The sequence below is a fragment of the Microcaecilia unicolor genome, chromosome 2, assembly GCF_901765095.1.
Source record: "Microcaecilia unicolor chromosome 2, aMicUni1.1, whole genome shotgun sequence".
NCBI classification, from domain to species: Eukaryota; Metazoa; Chordata; class Amphibia; order Gymnophiona; family Siphonopidae; genus Microcaecilia; species Microcaecilia unicolor.
This window is the reverse complement of record NC_044032.1, coordinates 52,368,696-52,386,908: the sequence shown is the minus strand read 5'-3', so window position 1 is coordinate 52,386,908 and position 18,213 is coordinate 52,368,696. Positions and strand designations below refer to the sequence as shown.

At 44.9% G+C, this 18,213-nt stretch overlaps 1 protein-coding gene across 2 annotated transcripts in view; it reads right to left on the bottom strand.

The window, feature by feature from the left end:
* Positions 1–18,213, bottom strand: part of MAPK4 (mitogen-activated protein kinase 4) — a 246,339-nt gene that overhangs the window by 82,354 nt on the left and 145,772 nt on the right. Inside the window, exon 2 of one of the 2 annotated variants that reach the window (XM_030192943.1) lies at positions 7,731–9,243. In XM_030192943.1, coding sequence (XP_030048803.1) covers positions 7,731–8,423 — 693 coding nt within the window. In that variant the 5' untranslated portion in view covers positions 8,424–9,243. Of the gene's footprint in view, positions 1–7,730; positions 9,666–18,213 lie in introns of those variants that run through there. The other variant, XM_030192944.1, reaches the window with a different exon arrangement.

Sequence of the window (18,213 nt, the reverse complement as noted above, 5' to 3'; positions counted from 1 at the left end):
GAATAATATTTCCACAGACGAATGGTTGAACTTACCAGATCTGATGGCAGCCAGAAGGAAACTTTCCAAATTTAAATACGCGGCGGATTCGGCGAAAGCGGGAGGCAGAGAGCAGACTGGGCTACCCCCGCGAGTAAACAAAATGGCGCCGGAGGAACCCGAGACGGAGGACGAACTCGAGGAACGAAGCGGCAGAGAGGGAGAAATTGAGAGAAGTGAATTTATAAAGTGGTTCCAAGACTTGAAAGCGGAAATGATAAATACTAGAAATAGTATTCAAGCTGCTGTTAAAGAGCTGCGGGAAGAAGTAAAGGACATTGGCAAGCGCATGGGAGAAACAGAGGAACGCATGGAGGTAATGGAAATGGAGGTGCAGAGTATGACGAAAAAAATTAAAGAAGAGAAACGACAGCGTGACGAGTTGGAGATCAGGGTGGAAGACCTTGAGAACCGTTCCCGAAGGGGGAATCTGAGATTTAAAGGAGTGCCTGAGGAGGCTCAATATTTGGAAGCTACGAAAGTGGTGCAAGAAATTTGTAACTTTATATTGAGCCATGGAAGAGACTCCCAGGAGTATGCAGACAAGACTGAAATTAAAATTGATCGAGCACACCGGAGTCTGGGACCGCAGCGGGGAGAAAACCCTAGAGATATTATTGCATGTTTTCACGATTTTCAGGTGAAGGAGACTGTATGGCGGAAAGCCCGAGCTATGGGTGATATACATTGGAAAAGTTGTAAACTACAGATCTACCAAGACCTGGCGAAAACCACTCTACAAAAAAGGCGGGAATTCCGCGAGGTAACGAGATATCTGCAAACAGCTGGCCTGCGCTACAGATGGATCTTCCCCAGCGGCCTAATGGTCACGGTGGGGAATCAGACAAGGAAAATACAACACCCGGCAGCAGCGAGGAAGATACTAGAGAACATGGGATGTGCGGATGTGCCGGAGGAGTTACAAAATCCCACTGTGGAAGGCAACGGAGAGAATAATTCCGGCAAAGGGAGAGGGCATCTTCAGGGGAAACAGGGCAGCAATACAAACAGAACGCGGAAGGAGCGTGGCCTGGAGCAGCAGGGGGACACTTGAACGGACAAATGTCAAGGGGCTTAGGCCCAGGCATAGCGTTAGACCATTTGAGTATTGGTAGTAAGTAAGACAAAACTGGTAACGTTCAACTGTTTATATATGTATGATTTGAACAGAGTATATTGGAAAGAATGAATAGGAATGAAGGTTTTACTGTGTGGGTGATATAAGAGGGGTAAAGATCCCGGGGGGACGACACTTCCTTAGGGATAATCTGGCAGCTGGTAGTAGCAGCCATCGGGGGAGAGGGGAGGGGGGGAGGGGAGGGGGAGGAGAGGGCATGATCACAGTTGGTTCATGGAATGTAAATGGGCTGAATACACCTGAAAAAAGGAGAATTGTATTTAGAGAAATATCAAAAATGCATTGGGACATTATCATGATGCAGGAAATGCATATCCAGAGGAAAGATGCTAGGCTTATTCAATATAAAAACTTGGGCCAGAATTTTATTCTGGCAGACCCTAGAGGTGGGAAAAAGGGAGGATTGGCAATTTACATTAAAGAAAAGGTACCTTTTGTTCATGAGCAAACATACCTGGAGAGCCAGGGACGATGTATAGCAGTTAAGGGAAAGGTCAATGAACAAATGATCACGTTAGTTAATATATACGCACCTAACGAGGGACAGGGTGCGTTCTTTGAAAAATTAAGACTGGAATTGATAGAATTTGTACAGGGGGAAGTGATTGTGGGAGGGGACTTCAACTGGGCAATAGCTGACCTAGATCACTCAAAGGGTAAGAAAAAGGGTGGAGTCTCAGCAAATACGACAAAGTTACTGAGTCTGTTCAGGGATTTGGATCTGATAGATGTTTGGAGATTGCAGCACCCGGGGCAGAGGACTTATACTTTCTATTCACACGCCCAACAAACGTATACAAGGATAGATGCAATATGGGGCTCCCGTAATCTATGGGGGGAAGTAGGGGATTCTAATATAGGGAGTATTCATGTATCAGACCATGCCCCCATATGGGTCTCCTGGAAGGGTATGGGGAGAGAAAAGGGACACATCTTTTGGAGATTGAATGAATCCCTGCTCGACTCAGTTGAGGATTGTGAAGCTGTTAGCAGGGCGATACAAGAATACCTAGTTTACAATGATAAAGGGGATGTAACAGAAGGGACGCTATGGGACGCTCTTAAAGCAGTGGTGAGAGGACACCTGATCAAAAAGGGGAGTCAAAGAAAGAGGGAGGGGCGAAGGCGGGAATTAGAAGTAAGACAAAGACTGGTGTCCTTAGAAGTCCAGCATCAAGGAGGACAATGCCCTGAGGTTCTGCCAGAATTGAGGGAATGTAGGTCCGCTCTGCAACAAATCCAAATAAAGCAGATGGAGTTTCAAAGGAAGTTAGCACAGCAAAAGTTTTTTGAATACAGTAATAAAGCAGGACGAATGCTGGCGCGACATCTCCGCATGCGCAGAGTGGGCAATACTATAGTGAAACTTAAAGGGGAGGGGGACTCACTATTGTACCAAGACAAGGAGATGCGAGATAGGTTTGCCCAATTTTATAAAGCTTTGTATACTAAAGAGAGTACAGATTCGGGGGAAAAGATTAAAGAATATTTGAGCAGATTAGGATTGCATACACTATCCGAAACACAAAAAGACTTCTTAGATAAACCGATAGAATTAGATGAGATAGAAAGAGTCATTAAAGGTTTAAAAGGTGGGAAAGCGCCGGGATTGGATGGGTACACAGCTAAATTCTACAAGGTAATGAATAAGGAGGTGGGGCCATTATTGTTAAGGGTGGGGAATGAGTGCTTTACATCTGGAAAGCTGCCGAGTAGTATGTATGAAGCAGGAATCTCGGTGATTCCTAAACCGGGGAGAGATCCCACGTTATGTGCTTCCTATAGACCAATATCCCTCATTAATATAGATATTAAGATACTTGCTAAGGTCATGGCGGAGCGAATTAACAAATTTCTGCCCCAATTAATCCATGAGGACCAATCCGGCTTTGTCCCACAAAGGCAAGTCGCTGATAATATAAGGAGAACGCTGAATATAATATGAGAGGCACAACGTAGAGGGGGAGATTTTGTACTCTTAACAACAGATGCAGAAAAGGCCTTTGACCGGGTTGAATGGCAGTACCTGTGGGAGGTGTTGGAATGTATGGGATTTGGCCCAAAGGTATTGACATGGATGAAGGGGCTATATGCAACACCAAAAGCCCGTATAAAAGTTAATGGGGGATACTCGGACCAGTTTCAGGTACAGCGGGGTACAAGGCAGGGTTGCCCCCTGTCACCTCTGCTGTTTGCATTGGCAATTGAGCCGCTTGCGCAGCGGATTAGGGAAACGGCTAGCATTCAGGGGATCAAGGTGGGAGACCGAGAGCACAAATTGGCATTATTTGCCGACGACATTCTCTTTTATGTGAGTCGCCCAGAGGAGTCCTTGCAAAATATCTGTCGGGAGCTTAAGGCGTTCGGAGCCTTTTCCGGTTTTAAAGTTAACTATGATAAGTCTGAAGTGCTGGGCATAAAGTGCACCACCTTAGATCTGAGGAGCACATTAACCAGATTTTCTTTTAAGCATGCCAAGGAGAATTTTCGATATTTAGGGGTCAGGCTCCCCAGGAACCTAGAATCCTTATACGGGCTTAACTATATTCCCTTGATTAGAGAACTAAGAAATGATTTAAGTAGATGGAAAAATGGGATGCTTTCATGGTGGGGCAGGATTGCGGTCATTAAGATGAACGTACTTCCTAGGTTGTTATTCCTATTCCAAACGTTACCATTGGAAGTTCCCTCGGGAACCCTGAGCAGATTACAGTCTGAAATGTCAAATTTTGCTTGGGGAGAAAGAAGGGCGAGACTATCTAAGCGAATCATGTGGAGGGGAGTGGAAGAAGGAGGGAGGGGGATGCCCAACATCACCTGGTACTATCAGGCAGCACAAATGAAACAGGTGGCGGAATGGAGTAAGGGGGAGGGGGCGCCAGTGGCTGTATTAGAGCAGCAACTGGTGCCTGGGTGTAATTTGGAAAGGGGCTTGTGGGGATCTGGAAGGATGTATGGCCCACGTGGGGGAACTGATAATCCTTTTATAGGACATTTGCTACATACTTGGGAGGTATTGAAACGAAAATTTAAAAGAGGAGTTAAAACATCTACATTGGCGCATATAATCCACGAAGTTGAGTTCCCAGCGGGCGAAGAGGGGGGAACTTTCCATGAATGGTATAAAAAAGGTCTGAGGAGATTTCGAGATTTGATGTCAGATGGTTCATTAAAAACATTTGAGACACTAAAAAGGAAGTTTGCCCTACGAGCGTCGGATAACTATGCTTATCTACAGGTTAAACACTATATGAGTAGACAGGGGTGGCTACAGGGGGACCAGAGGGGAAGGGAGCCATTAGAGAACATATGGATTACTCTTGAGGTAGGGAAGAGGGGCATTTCCAAATTGTACAATTATATTAGAGGTAGTACATTGACTAAACTATCATATATGAAAGCATGGGAGAAAGATTTGAACTGTGAAATGAGTGTGAAAGAATGGGAAAGGGTTTGTATAGAGGTAAAAAAGGCATCCACGTGTGTACTAATAAAGGAAAATGCCTACAAAGTTTTAAGCAGATGGTACTATACACCAGACAGGGTAAAATTGATGTATGCTAGTGCCTCAGACAGATGTTGGCGTTGTGATAAGGATCTGGGCAATTTTATGCATGTGTGGTGGTCATGCTCACTTATTCGTTCCTTCTGGGACGATATAACTATGTGCATGACCTCTATTCTGGGGACACAGTTTGTAGGGGAACCTAAATGGTGCCTATTAGGGTGGGGGAATAAAAGAGGCAAGAAGTGGCAGAAGCGGATTAAAAGACTATGTTTATCAGCTGCGAAGCTGGAAATTGCAGCCCACTGGAAAAAGAAAGTGGGTCCTACAGTCGTGGAGTGGAAAACAAGACTCCGCACCATAATGGGACTTGAACAACTGACGGACAGACGAAAAGGCAGATTTGAACCAAAGGCGGAGGAATGGAATCATCTAGAGTGTTTATGGACTAATGCCACTATTACACAGTGTATTCAGCCATTAAGTGAAGATGGGGGGGAGGGAGGGGAGTAAAATTCATTAAGTTTCCAATAGTTGATATTATTGTACAGTTCACTAAGGCTTGTTGCATAGTGGGTAATTGATTTTGTGATTGTACTTATGAATAATGAGATTAAATAAAAAAATTTCTTTCAAATAAAAAAAAAAAAAAAGAAACAAGGAGAAGTTGTGGTTTGACCTCCACGGCTATAGTGAGAGTTGATTTGGAGGGCCAGGATTAGGATTGATATCTCCAGCAGAGAGGAGAACGAGCAACAGAATATGGAGAAGAGTAGGTGAAGCAAAGTGACAATGATGAAGACGAGTGGTTAAATGAAAGGAAGAAAATGTTGAAACTTGAGAGCTGAAAAGAATGTGGAAGACAAAAATGATGGTGAAGTGATGAAAGCAGAAAATAGGCTGTGTGGTCTTGAAGTATGTAGTGGTTTGAGATAGGACCACGATTGGGAAGAATTAATATTACGAAGAAAAAGGTGTAGTGGAACTATAGGAAATAGAAGGAAAAGCGAAAACAAAAACCTGTAGAGAGAAAATGTGACACACACTTTTATTTATTTATTTGTTACATTTGTACCCCACATTTCTCCACCTATTTGCAGGCTCAATGTGGCTTACATGGTACCGGAGAGGTGTTGATAGACTCCGGAGTAAAACAAATACAAATAATGGTTAAGTTGAGGTAGGAAGGGTAGGGACCACACGAAGGAACATGTGGTGGGACCATAAAGAGGATAGCAAGAACAGATGAGATTGTTTGGTGATCAGTACGGACTGTGGTGTTATAGTGTCGCGGAGTTCTGGTACTTAAGTTGGGTCAGTGGGGTAAGCCTTTTGAAACAGGTGGGATTTTAGTTTTTTCCTGAATTGGAGGTGGTTGTACATGGTTTTAGGTGCATGCCACCTGGTAAGCGGCCTGAAGAAGTGCACAACAGCAAAAGCAGAGGCCTGAGTAGTTTGGGATAGACCTGGGAGTCACCCCAGAAGATGCTGGAAGAATATGCAACTGAATTGCAAAACCTTCCCCGCATCTTTTCAAGATATAGAAGTATGCCCCTTAGTGGTAGTACTGTGAGACTACTGCTAGGGGTCATGGCAGCCATTTTGATCCCTGGAGTCAGATAGGATGGGATAGAACCCGGTGGCAGACGGTCGACGGAGCCGAGGGCGGGTGAGATCGGGGACTGCGGCACCGGGCCCCCCTTGGAGGCCCGGGGAATTTTGTCCCCCCTGCCCCCCCCCCCCCCCCTCGGCGGCCCTGCTCTGAGGGAAAGGAAAGGACTGTAGAACCAAGTAGCTGGTATAAATAGGGAAAGGGGATGGGATTTGATATACAATCAAAGCGGTTTACATATTATATATACAGGTACTTATTTTGTGCCTGGGGCAATGGAGAGTTAGGTGACTTGCCCAGAATCACAAGGAGCTGCAGTGGGAATCAAATCCAGTTCCCTTGGTTCTCAGGTCACTGCACTAACCATTAGGCTACACCTCCAGTGACTGGCCAGACTAGCCAGCCCATAAAGTCTTTATCTGCTGTCATTTTCCAGAGCTCTAATAATTTCACAGACAATAGATTGGCCTTGATTTCTAGTGCTATTTAAGAGATATACGCCTATGTTTACTCATGTCCCCACTACAATTTATTATTTCTCAAACTCCACCCCTGCTGTAACTCACTACAGGGAATCACATTATCTTAGCAACTTCTCTGCCAACCCGTCCCCTGGGCAGGCCTTCGAAACTCTCTCTCCAGGCCACTGGCAGGGACCTCCCTTCCCACAGGGCCTCTGGAAAAATCTATCACCACTGTTCTAGTAATACCCATATAATTACACTTGTTTTCCAATGATGTCACAAAGCCGGTGAGCAGGCATACCTGGGGCAGCACAGATCCCCCTTCTGCCCCGAGGACTGCCACCTGAGGGAAGGTCCTGAAGAACCAGCCTGCTCACTGGGGTTCCCTGCCTACTTCTGACCGGAAGTCAGTGCTGGAGAGGGGGGAAAGAAGTTGAAAGGTGACGTTTGACATCTCTGAGTGTCCAAATATCATTTGCTCCCAAATAGTGGCACACTCGTGAATAATGGAGGTGGCGAGCGTACTGAAACTATAAATTCATTTCGATTAATATTAAATACTGCATCTTCTTTCAAGATAGGAGGGAGACTTCACTTAAGTTTTACAAGAAGATAAGGCTCCTTTGGAGTCATGGTAAAATTCAACCCATGCACAGACTTTGTTTAGGGAAGACTGATGCACACTGTAACAGAAAAAGAGCCCACCTGATGGTTTGATGGTAATGTCGCACAGGTCCACTTGGGAAACCTGGCTTTCTATTCCTTCCACACTGCATTAATTTGAGCACTATTACCATATAGAACAGAGCCATGCTAGCATGGGAAGCTTCAAAGCACCAACATCTAAAAAGGTGACTGGTGTTAGTATCTCATATTCCCTCTAGATTTCATGAATCCCCGCTATCTGGAGAAGAGCAGTAAATACATCCAAGGAAGTTAACAGAATAATGAGGGTCGAAAAGAGACACGTACCTTGTGTGAGTAATGTTGATCCACAATTCTTGCCAAACCAAAGTCGCCGATCTTCAGCACAAGGTCTTCAGTGTTGATGAAAATATTGGCTGGTTTCAGGTCTCTGTGGAGGACGTTGGCAGAGTGGATATACTTCAGCCCTCGCAGTAACTGATACATGAAGAGTTTGGCATGTTCTTCAGTGAGCGGGCCTTGTTCCAGCAAGCGGGCCAGGTCTGTTTCCACGTGCTCCTGAACTATGTAGACCACGTCATATTTCAGCACATCCCCTTGCAGAGGTGCACCCTTGGGCCCCAGTACTTCATACACTTTCACAACATTGTCGTGGTTCAGCCTGCGGATGATTTTAATCTCTCGCAGGGCATGTTTCATGCTGCGAGAGTCGCCGATGGCGATTTTTTTCACGGCCACTTTTCGGCAGCTTTTGCTGTCGACTGCAGAGAGGACCAGCCCGTTGGCACCAAAGCCTAAGGGTTTAAAATCAATAAACCGGCTGCCCAAATCATAGCCATACATGCTAGCAATGCAATCACACTGCTCTGCCATCTTTATGCCAGAAGGGTTAAAAAAACACAGGCCGAGAATTTCAGAATAAACATTACCTTTTAACAAGTCACTGCAGCCAATAATGTCTTCCCAATCTTGAATCCATGGCTTCAAAAAAAGGAAGATTTTATCCAGGAAAAATGGCATGTGAAAATAAAAAAACAAAACAGAGCAGTGTGTGTCTGTACGTGGGGGGAAGGAGTAAGTGAAAACCAACTAGGTGCTTTTTTTTTTCTTTTTGAAAATATGAAATCTTCCCTAAAATCCTGAAAAAAGTGGGGTCAGTAAAATCACCAGTGTGGAAGCTACTCTCCAGGGGAAACCATTCCTCTCCCCTGTGTACTGATCCAAAGATGACAGCACTACAATTGGATACATTTCAAGTTATGGTCAAGTGCCCTTCCCTTGGTTTCAGCAAGCAATCGAGTGAATTCACAAAGTTCAATTTTAAGGAAAAGGTAGCTAGTTTTATAACCACCCCCCCTCTGATAATTGCTGTGGAGTGGTGTCACCTGAGGCTGTTACAGTCCAACAAACAGCACCAGCGGCATGGTTCGGTGTTTAACTCCTTGGCCTGCAGATGAAAGCTGCCTGAAGATTGAAAGCATCAAAGTCATTGTGATAAGAACAATCTGTAGATTTGTTTACCTTTTTTTTTTAGTTATTGTTTCAGCCTCATCATAGTACAGCTTTTTGTTTCACAAAGTCAGAGTGGTTCCATGGATAATTGTTTCATGTTTTGTTTGAGAAAGCAAAGAGTCAGGAGGAGGCAGTGGATGGTGGCATCGAAACCAGAGGCCGCTGTCTCCTTTGAGTTTCACTGACTGAATTCCCATGCTCTGCCCCTTTTCCACCTAGTGGGGGCTTTTAGCAGATCCAATACCCTTAAGCTTTACAAGGGGTGGGAAGTCTTACTGTGTCCTTGGCTTTTTGCACGATATGCTGCAGGGTCGCTCTCCCCCTCCTCCTGGAAGAAAGAAAAAAAAAAGATTGATTTGATAAGGAAAGAGCATGCTACCTTTTATGCAAATTTATTATCCCTGAAGGTTAATATGAACCAACCTGGCAGTAGGAAATTCAAGCTCTGACCTTTCACCATTTCATTAGTTATGCTCTGTAACAGGATCTTGGCATCACTGCTATGCCTTGCAAGCTTCATTCTTAATGCTGGACAGAATAATTGCTATACATGGCATATTTTGAAGATTTTTCATGTGACTGTGGGTTTTATAGGCCTGCTCCAACCTTGGGCTCACTTGTAATAGCTGCTATAGTAAGTGGGAACAGCTTGGTACACTGCAAGCCTAACTACACAGCGACCGTGGGTTTTAGGAGCACATTAGTAGCCACACAATAGAGGAAGGGGTTGAGTTATGAGTATTAACCTGCCACTGAGGCTGCACACTCCATTAAAATGTATGATAATGAAGTATTCTCTGTAATGCAGGGAAGGCAACAGTAGGGGGCAGAAAGGTTAGCAGAGAGGATTTATGCCAGTTTTTGACATTTAACTGCCAGTTTTGTCTTCTTTTGTAACCAGAAAGAAATGCCTGCAAGTTTAAAAGACTAAAGGGAGGTAACAGATCTTGTGCACATGTCCAAACAAAAATGAAAGTGTGAGCACACATCAGCGCCTATTCTTTCACACATAAATATCCGCCTCACAAAAAGAGGTTGCAGCGCCCTGGATCAATTTTTGTTTTTGTGCCCCCCACCCACCTTGCCCCACCTCCCACCTGTCCCACCCCCTGGTCTGCCCCCTACAATAGCAATTTTCACAATTCCTCCCTCGACCCACAGCCAAACATCAGCTTCCACGATTCCTCCCTCACCCCTACCCTCAAACAGCAACTTCCACAATTCCACCTCACCTCCCACCCCAAAATAGCAACTTCCACGATTCCACCCCCACCCCAAAACAGCAACTTTCAAGATTCCAACCCACCTCCCACCCCAAAATAGCAACTTCCACAATTCCACCCCCTCCCATCCCCAAACAGCACTTCCACTTTTCCCTCCCCTCACCCCAAGTAACTTCCACAATTCCTCTTTCACCCCTACCCCAAAACAGCAATTTCCACAAATCCACCCCCACTTCCCCAGGACTCTGAACGAGACTAGGCCCCCTACCTGCTTAAATGCTGGAAATGCTGCTCTCTACTCTCTTAGGGCCAAACAGCAGTGGCACAGCAGCAGCGGGTGGTGGCGGCAGCAGCAGCGCCATAGGCAGATTTAAAAAATAGCGCGGTAGACACTAAAGCAGGTTAAATGCTTCAGCTTCTTGTTCCTCCATGCAAGACACGCTGGGATTGGATGTTGGGTATCCAATCCCAGTGTGTCTTCTGGGAGGGGGGTGATAGGGGGCAGTTTACTACTACTACTATTTAGCATTTCTATAGCGTTACAAGGCATACGCAGCGCTGCACAAACATAGAAGAAAGACAGTCCCTGCTCAAAGAGCTTACAATCTAATAGACAAAAAATAAAAAATAAGCAAATCAAATCAATTAATGTGAACGGGAAGGAAGAGAGGAGGGTAGGTGGAGGCGAGTGGTTACAAGTGGTTACGAGTCAAAGGCAATGTTAAAGAGGTGGGCTTTCAGTCTAGATTTAAAGGTGGCCAAGGATGGGGCAAGACGTAGGGGCTCAGGAAGTTTATTCCAGGCGTAGGGTGCAGCAAGACAGAAGGCGCGAAGTCTGGAGTTGGCAGTAGTGGAGAAGGGAACAGATAAGAAGGATTTATCCATGGAGCGGAGTGCACGGGAAGGGGTGTAGGGAAGGACGAGTGTGGAGAGATACTGGGGAGCAGCAGAGTGAATACATTTATAGGTTAGTAGAAGAAGTTTGAACAGGATGCGAAAACGGATAGGGAGCCAGTGAAGGGTCTTGAGGAGAGGGGTAGTATGAGTAAAGCGACCCTGGCGGAAGATGAGACGGGCAGCAGAGTTTTGAACCGACTGGAGAGGGGAGAGGTGACTAAGTGGGAGGCCAGCAAGAAGCAGATTGCAGTAGTCTAAACGAGAGGTGACAAGGGTGTGGATGAGGGTTTTGGTAGAGTGCTCGGAAAGAAAGGGGCGGATTTTACGGATGTTGTAAAGAAAGAAACGACAGGTCTTGGTGGTCTGCTGGATATGAGCAGAGAAGGAGAGAGAAGAGTCAAAGATGACCCCAAGGTTTCGAGCTGAGGAGACAGGGAGAATGAGAGAGCCATCAACAGAAATAGAAAACGGGGGGAGCGGGGAGGTGGGTTTGGGGGGGAAAATGAGAAGCTCGGTTTTGGTGTTCTGTGCATCTATCAGAGGCCAGAGGGCCTGGGAGGGAGGAGTGTCGGCATCAGGTACCTCCGCAGAGGGAGGAAGGAGGAGGAAAGCACCCAAGCTACAAGCACCTCTTAAGGCATATCCTGAGAGACAGATACCTCCTCCCAGTACTAAACCAGGTAACCAAGGACACACCGTAAGCAGTGCAGAAATAAACACCAGAGGAGAGAAACACAAGTGGCTCCTTTTACTATGGTGCACTAGTGGATTTAGCACGTGTAAATGCCACGCAGCCCACTGTTTGCCTACAGGATGCATTGCACTTAATGTGTGCTAAATCCGTTTGCACATCTTAGTAAAAGGACCCCTCAGAGGCAAATTATCTTAGTTTATAAACCTTCAATAAACACAAATGTGGGAAATTGTTCTAACTCAGTAAAGCCTGAGTTGACTTATCGGATTTTTGGAACTTATCCACATATACTAAACAGCTCCGATGTTTACTTGGGCCCCAACAAAAATGTAGAATTTTACACTAAGATTTTCAGTCAGATCTTTCTGGTTGACCATTAGTTGACTCAGTTTACAGTTTTACAAATAATATTTGCTGTACTTTCTAAAAATTCCATTTACTCTGTAAATACCTATATATGGGGGCCCTTTGACTAGTGTATTAGGCACTTAATGCACGGTTAACACGTGAAAACAGGCTTCTGCACAAACACGTTAAAGCATTTTGTGGTATTCTTCCTGTTTATGTGCACTAAACCGGTCATTATTGAATTTTTATGAATATTTCAATCTGGGAGTCTGGCATGGACAGAGAATTGGCATGGAAATATTAGTTGGCTAATGCATTATAATTATCATGTGCTAATTGGATAGCATAGTGTTAATGTGGGAGCAGTTACTGCCTCCTAAACAGGAAGCAGTAAGCACTCTCATGTTAACATTTGACAGGTAATGTGTGCTAATGGGAACATTAGCACATGAGCTAACAAAAAAAGTGGGAAAGGCCTCAAAACTTGCCATGCAAAATTTGCAGTTATCATATGGTAAAACCCCATGTTAAAATGTGTTAACTCCATATTTTAGCACACTGTAGTAAAATAGCTCCCATATTTTTCAAATGCCATATTGTCTTGAATATATATATATATATATATATATATATATATATATATACTATCTTCGGGGGCGGCCCTACAACGAGGTCAACTGAGGCGGTGGTCTCAGGTGGCAGCTTTCAGAAGTGGCATTACAGGCAAGCCAGCCAATAAGAATGAAAGAAATTCCAGTGCGTCAAAGACAAACCCTATAAAAGAGCGGCAAGCAAAGAGCAGAAGTGAGACACAACACGTGTACATGCAGTTGTTGCTCGCTGCTCCGCTCTGGCTTGCCTACTGGCACCGCTGGCTGCTTGTGCATGCCCCCCCCCCCCAATACAGCCTGACTGCTTTCACTCTGGCCCTGGCCCAAGGAACACTTCCTGCTGGCCCCAACGTCTGACAATTGCCTTCTGCTGCTGCCTGCCCAATTCACCTGCTGCCTGTGAGTATCCTGCAGCCTGCGCTGCATATCTTGACTTATCTCCCACCCTCACCAGTTGCCAGCTGCAATAGCACTGCTTCTACTTCTTCTGCTCCCCCCACCCTGTGGTGCGACAGGTCTCCTTTCCTTACCCACTCCCCCCCCGGCACAACAGGTCTCCTTTCCTTCCCTCCCCCCCCCCCCCCCGCGTGAAAGTCTCCTTTCATTACACCACCCCCCATGGCGCAGCAGGTCTTCTTCCCTTACCCCCCCTCCCCCTTCTGGTCCTGTAGATCTCCTTCCTTCCGTCCTCCAGGCTCTAGAGTTTGCCGCTTGCCAGCTGTTGATTCCCATAGGCTGCTGAACGGGGTCCCGCCCCTTAGGAAACAGAAAATGACATCACAGAGCAGAACCCCGTACAAGAAGGTTAGATTGAGAACAGGAGATGGCATGATGTCAAAAAGCTGAAGCCAATTATGTTACTCTCCCGTTCCCTCTCCTCCGTGCAGCTGTGATCTTCATTCACCCAAAACAAAACAAGCAAATCTAAGAGCTATTCTATTCACATTGTCGTTCTTTATTGTTGGTGACATTTGCATTTGATCTCGCTTATATTTTCAAACATACTGGCTTGTACGTTGTGCAGTATACAGATGTACACAGAGGAAGTATTGATTTTATCAGTTAGAATAGTAATTATTTCTAAATTGTAAATCATTGTGTCATTTGGAGGGGCTGATTATAGGGACTCCCTGTATTCGTGCAGAGATGCTTTCACCTAGTAAAGGGACACTAAAACAGACATCATGTTATGAGAATCAGGTACTTAACAATCAGATTTACTATTTATAAGTACACTTAAAAAAAATAATTAGGTTGAAACCAGGGAGCATTTAAAATCTTTTTTTTCCTGTGCTTATATCAAAAGAAAACATGGCATGTGGGAACATGCTCCTTTTGTTTTGAGGAATGCAGTGGTATATTATAAAAATGCACTTGCCTTTTTTTATTTTTACTATTTCACAGAGAGGTATTGAATAATGAGGGCAGGGCTTCCTTTATGCAGAAGTTCTGTCCAGAGTCAGTCTAAATGTGCCACCATTGTCCAGTTCAGCACACTATTAGCCAGCAAGTTCATACAACTTTAATTATGTTAAGTGGAAAATAAATCTGTTGGTTCAGGCTGCTTGCTATGTGAATATTCTATCACAGTTTCATTATCGCTACGAAGTATTACATATTAAGAGCACTTGCTTTAAACTTTGTTTTAATTTGTTTATCCAGTCCTTACATGCACATGGTTTGCTTTTTAAACCCAACGGTGATTCCTAAAGGTGGTTGAACAATTAGGTATAAACTGTATTGTTTCTGAATTTACTGATTTTGGACTGCTTTGGGTCTTACTGATCTGCACATCTGCTGTCTGGAATTTTGGAAGATGGAAAAGAGAAAATAAAAATTAAGTTTTGGGTGTAATCTGTAGAAGTTTTTGTTTACTTTTTTTTTTTTTTTTTTTTTTTTTCCAATTGTTAAAAGTTTTATTGTACAAAAATGTTTTAATAAATAGAATAATTTTTTTTTTTATATCATACTTTTTATTCAGACAGATCAATAACTTTAAACACATTAAATGAAATACAACTTGATTTGCAGCCTGTCTGAGTTTTTATAACATTTTGAACAATGCTATCCCCCCCCCTCCCCCCTCCCACCCTCTATCCTTATCCCCCCCCTCCCTCCCCCCATCCCCTTCCTTCAAGAGTTCAAGATTTTGCTTCTTGCTACTGGCGTGAGAGTGTCCCAGAATGGAGACCAAACATGGCAAAATTGATCACCTCTCTTGGAGGTTAAGTCTTTTATGCCTTTCTTTTCGATGGCACAGGCCTGGATCATCGCGGATCTCCAGTGTGCAACACTTGGAGGATCATTTACCAACCATAACTGTAATATAACACGTTTTGCCATTAGAATTGTCCTCTTCAAAAATGCTTTGAGGCCTGCTGGTATTGGCCGCTTTATATCAAATAGATCAAACAGTTGCATGGGCGCTGGTGTCCAGGTGCGATTCCATATTTTGGAGACATGTTCATTCAATTCCATCCAAAATTTTTTAACTGGTGCGCATGACCAATACATGTGTCCCAAATGAGCCATCTCCTCCTTGCATTTTGGGCAATTGTCCACTTCACGAAGCGTGGCTTTGTATGCTCTGTGTGGTGAGACGTGCAGCCGAAGCAGGAATTTGTATTGTAGCTCCCACCAGGTAGCATTGTCCGTCACCGAGGTCATATTTTTTAGGCATTTTTCAATCTGTTCAGGGAATAGCTTACACTGTAATTCCTCAGTCCAGGCCTGTGCCACCCGAGAACAGTCCATTTGTTGTAATGAGTCCCTCAAACCTCGATGGAAATAGCTTAGGGGGACTCGCAATTGAGCCTCCAGACCCAATGCCTCACTCAGTTTTTCCCAAGCAGTATTTTTTAATGACTCTGCCGGCAAAGAGTTTACATAATGTCGTAATTGTGTATATGCTAACCAGTCATTCACACCCAATCCATACTCTTCCTTCAAGTTCTCAAATGATTTTAATGTCCCTTGGTCAGAGACCACGTGGAATAAGTACCTGATTCCCCTTTTTTCCCACCTCTGGAAAGGAACCAATTCTCCACCCGCGGGAAAAGCTAAGTTACCCTTCAAGGGCAGCAAAGGCGAGTTTTTGGTATCCACCCGTAATATCTTGCCCATCCATCTCCATGCTGTTCTCAAGGGCAAGAGGATCGGTCGATATGGGCCCAACCCCGGCAAGTCTCTAGAGGGCGCATGGAGCCAATAGGAGAATTGCATTTTTCCCAGGATTGCTACCTCTGTCTCTGTGCAGGAGAAAAAATTAGTGGAGCGGAACCAATCTGACAGGTGTCTCATACTACTGGCCAGAGAGAACAACTTTATGTCTAGTAGTCCCAACCCCCCCTTTATGCGGGGTAACAACACTTTCTCAAAGGGTATGCGGGCCCTCTTTCCCTGCCATATAAAATTTGTCAATTTTTTCCGCAGCCACTGTACATCCCGTGGCCTCATATGAAATGGCAGCATTTGAAATATATAAGTCCACTTTGGGAAGAGAACCATATTATAAAGCGCTATACGTCCAAGTAGGGAGATGGGAAGAGCCTGCCACCTCTGTAAGAATTCCGCCGCACGCTCTTTTAGGGGACCCATGTTGACCTCATAAAGTTCTGCTAAATCTGCAGGAATGTGTACCCCCAAGTATTTGATACTAGACTGTGCCCATTGGAAAGGGAAGCTCCCCTCCCACTGCAATCTAATATCCACCTGTTTGGGGAGGGCTACGGATTTTTGATAGTTTAAGGTGAACCCTGTCAAAAACTGAAACTCGTCTAAATTCTCCATTAAATGTCGCACCGAGGATGCGGGATTAGTCAGTGTCAGAAGGATGTCGTCAGCGAAAGCCAACACCTTGACCTCCAGAGATGGCATGGCCACCCCCCTCACCTCCGGGTCTCTTATAATCGTTCTAAGCAACGGTTCTAAGTATAGTAAAAACAATAAGGGCGATAGGGGGCATCCCTGCCTAGTACCCCTCTGTAATTGGAATGGGGCTGATTGAAACCTATTTGTAATTACTCTAGCAGAGGGATTTCTGTATAGTGTTAAAACCGCCTCCATAAACCATCCCCCCACTCCGACATGTTCCAGAACCTGAAATAAGTAGGCCCACTGCACCTTGTCGAATGCTTTTTCGGCATCTAAGCCCACCAACATCAACCTCTCTCCCATGGCCTGGCTACGTGCAATAGACAGCAACACTTTCCGTACATTCACCGTTGCTTGACGTCCCTTAACAAAACCCACCTGGTATTTCCCAATTAAGGATGGCAAATGCAAGGCAAGCCTATCTGCCAAAACTCGGGCCAGGATTTTTATGTCCACATTTAATAATGATATGGGTCTATATGCTTCTAGTTGGTTTGGGGACTTACCCGGCTTAGGAAGCAGTGTTAGAAGTGCTTCATTTTCACCGGGTGAAAACCATCCTCGTTCCACCACCGCCTCAAAGTATGATATTAAGGGTTTAATCAACTCCAGGCCCAAAAGTTTGTAATATTCACTCGAAAAACCATCCGGGCCTGGAGCCGACTTTAGAGGGAGAGATTTTACCACCCGTTGAATTTCCTGTGCCCCTAGGGGTTGTGCTATGGAATCACAAGCCTGTGGCTCTAACCGCGGCATGCCTGCATCTTCAAGATAATCTTGTATAAGGGGGCCCTGGTGTTTCCCTGTTTCAGAGTATATTTCTGTAAAATATTTCTGGAACGCTTTTACAATCTCCGCTGGGTGTGTCAGCCGAGACCTATTTTGCAATTGGATACATGAAATAAAGGAGTTTGTTTTCTTAGTTCTTGCTATCTGTGCTAATAACCTGCCCGACCTATTGCCGTATCTCTGAAAATTGAGCCTCCTCGCATAGTATAAGCTTTGATATTTTTCATGGATCATTGTATTTAATGCTACCAAAGCTGCTACCATGGCTTCTTGATTTTCTTTAGTTGAGTTAACTATATGTCGCTTCTTTGCAAGCTTATATGTTGACTCTAAGCGTAAAATGCCCGCCGCTAAGCGTTTTTTCCGGGCGCTCATAAAGGCAATGATCTCTCCCCTAAGGACCGCCTTTGAAGCCTCCCAAAATGTTGTTGGCGCCACCTCGGGTTGCGAGTTTGTCTCTACATAGAACTTCCAACGGTTTCTCATGTGATCTACAAATGTTGGGTCTTGATATAGATATGAGGGGAACCGCCAGAATCCTCCACCCGATCCTCCAACCTCTAAATCCAACTCTAACCCAACTATCGCGTGGTCTGAGATCTCAGTGGGGCCTATAAAGGCTTTCTTTACTCTAAAAAACCAAGACTGCGTTAACAGAATATAGTCGAGCCGAGACCAGGTTGCATGCGCTTTAGACTGGTGGGTGTAATCTCTTGTATCCGGGTGCAACAAGCGCCAAGGGTCAATAACGTGCAATGCTCTACACAAGGCTGGCAAACCCCTCCCTTGTCTCAATGCTGCTATAGCCCTCGGGGAGGATCGATCCATGTCCGGGTCTAGGACCTGGTTGAAATCCCCGGCCC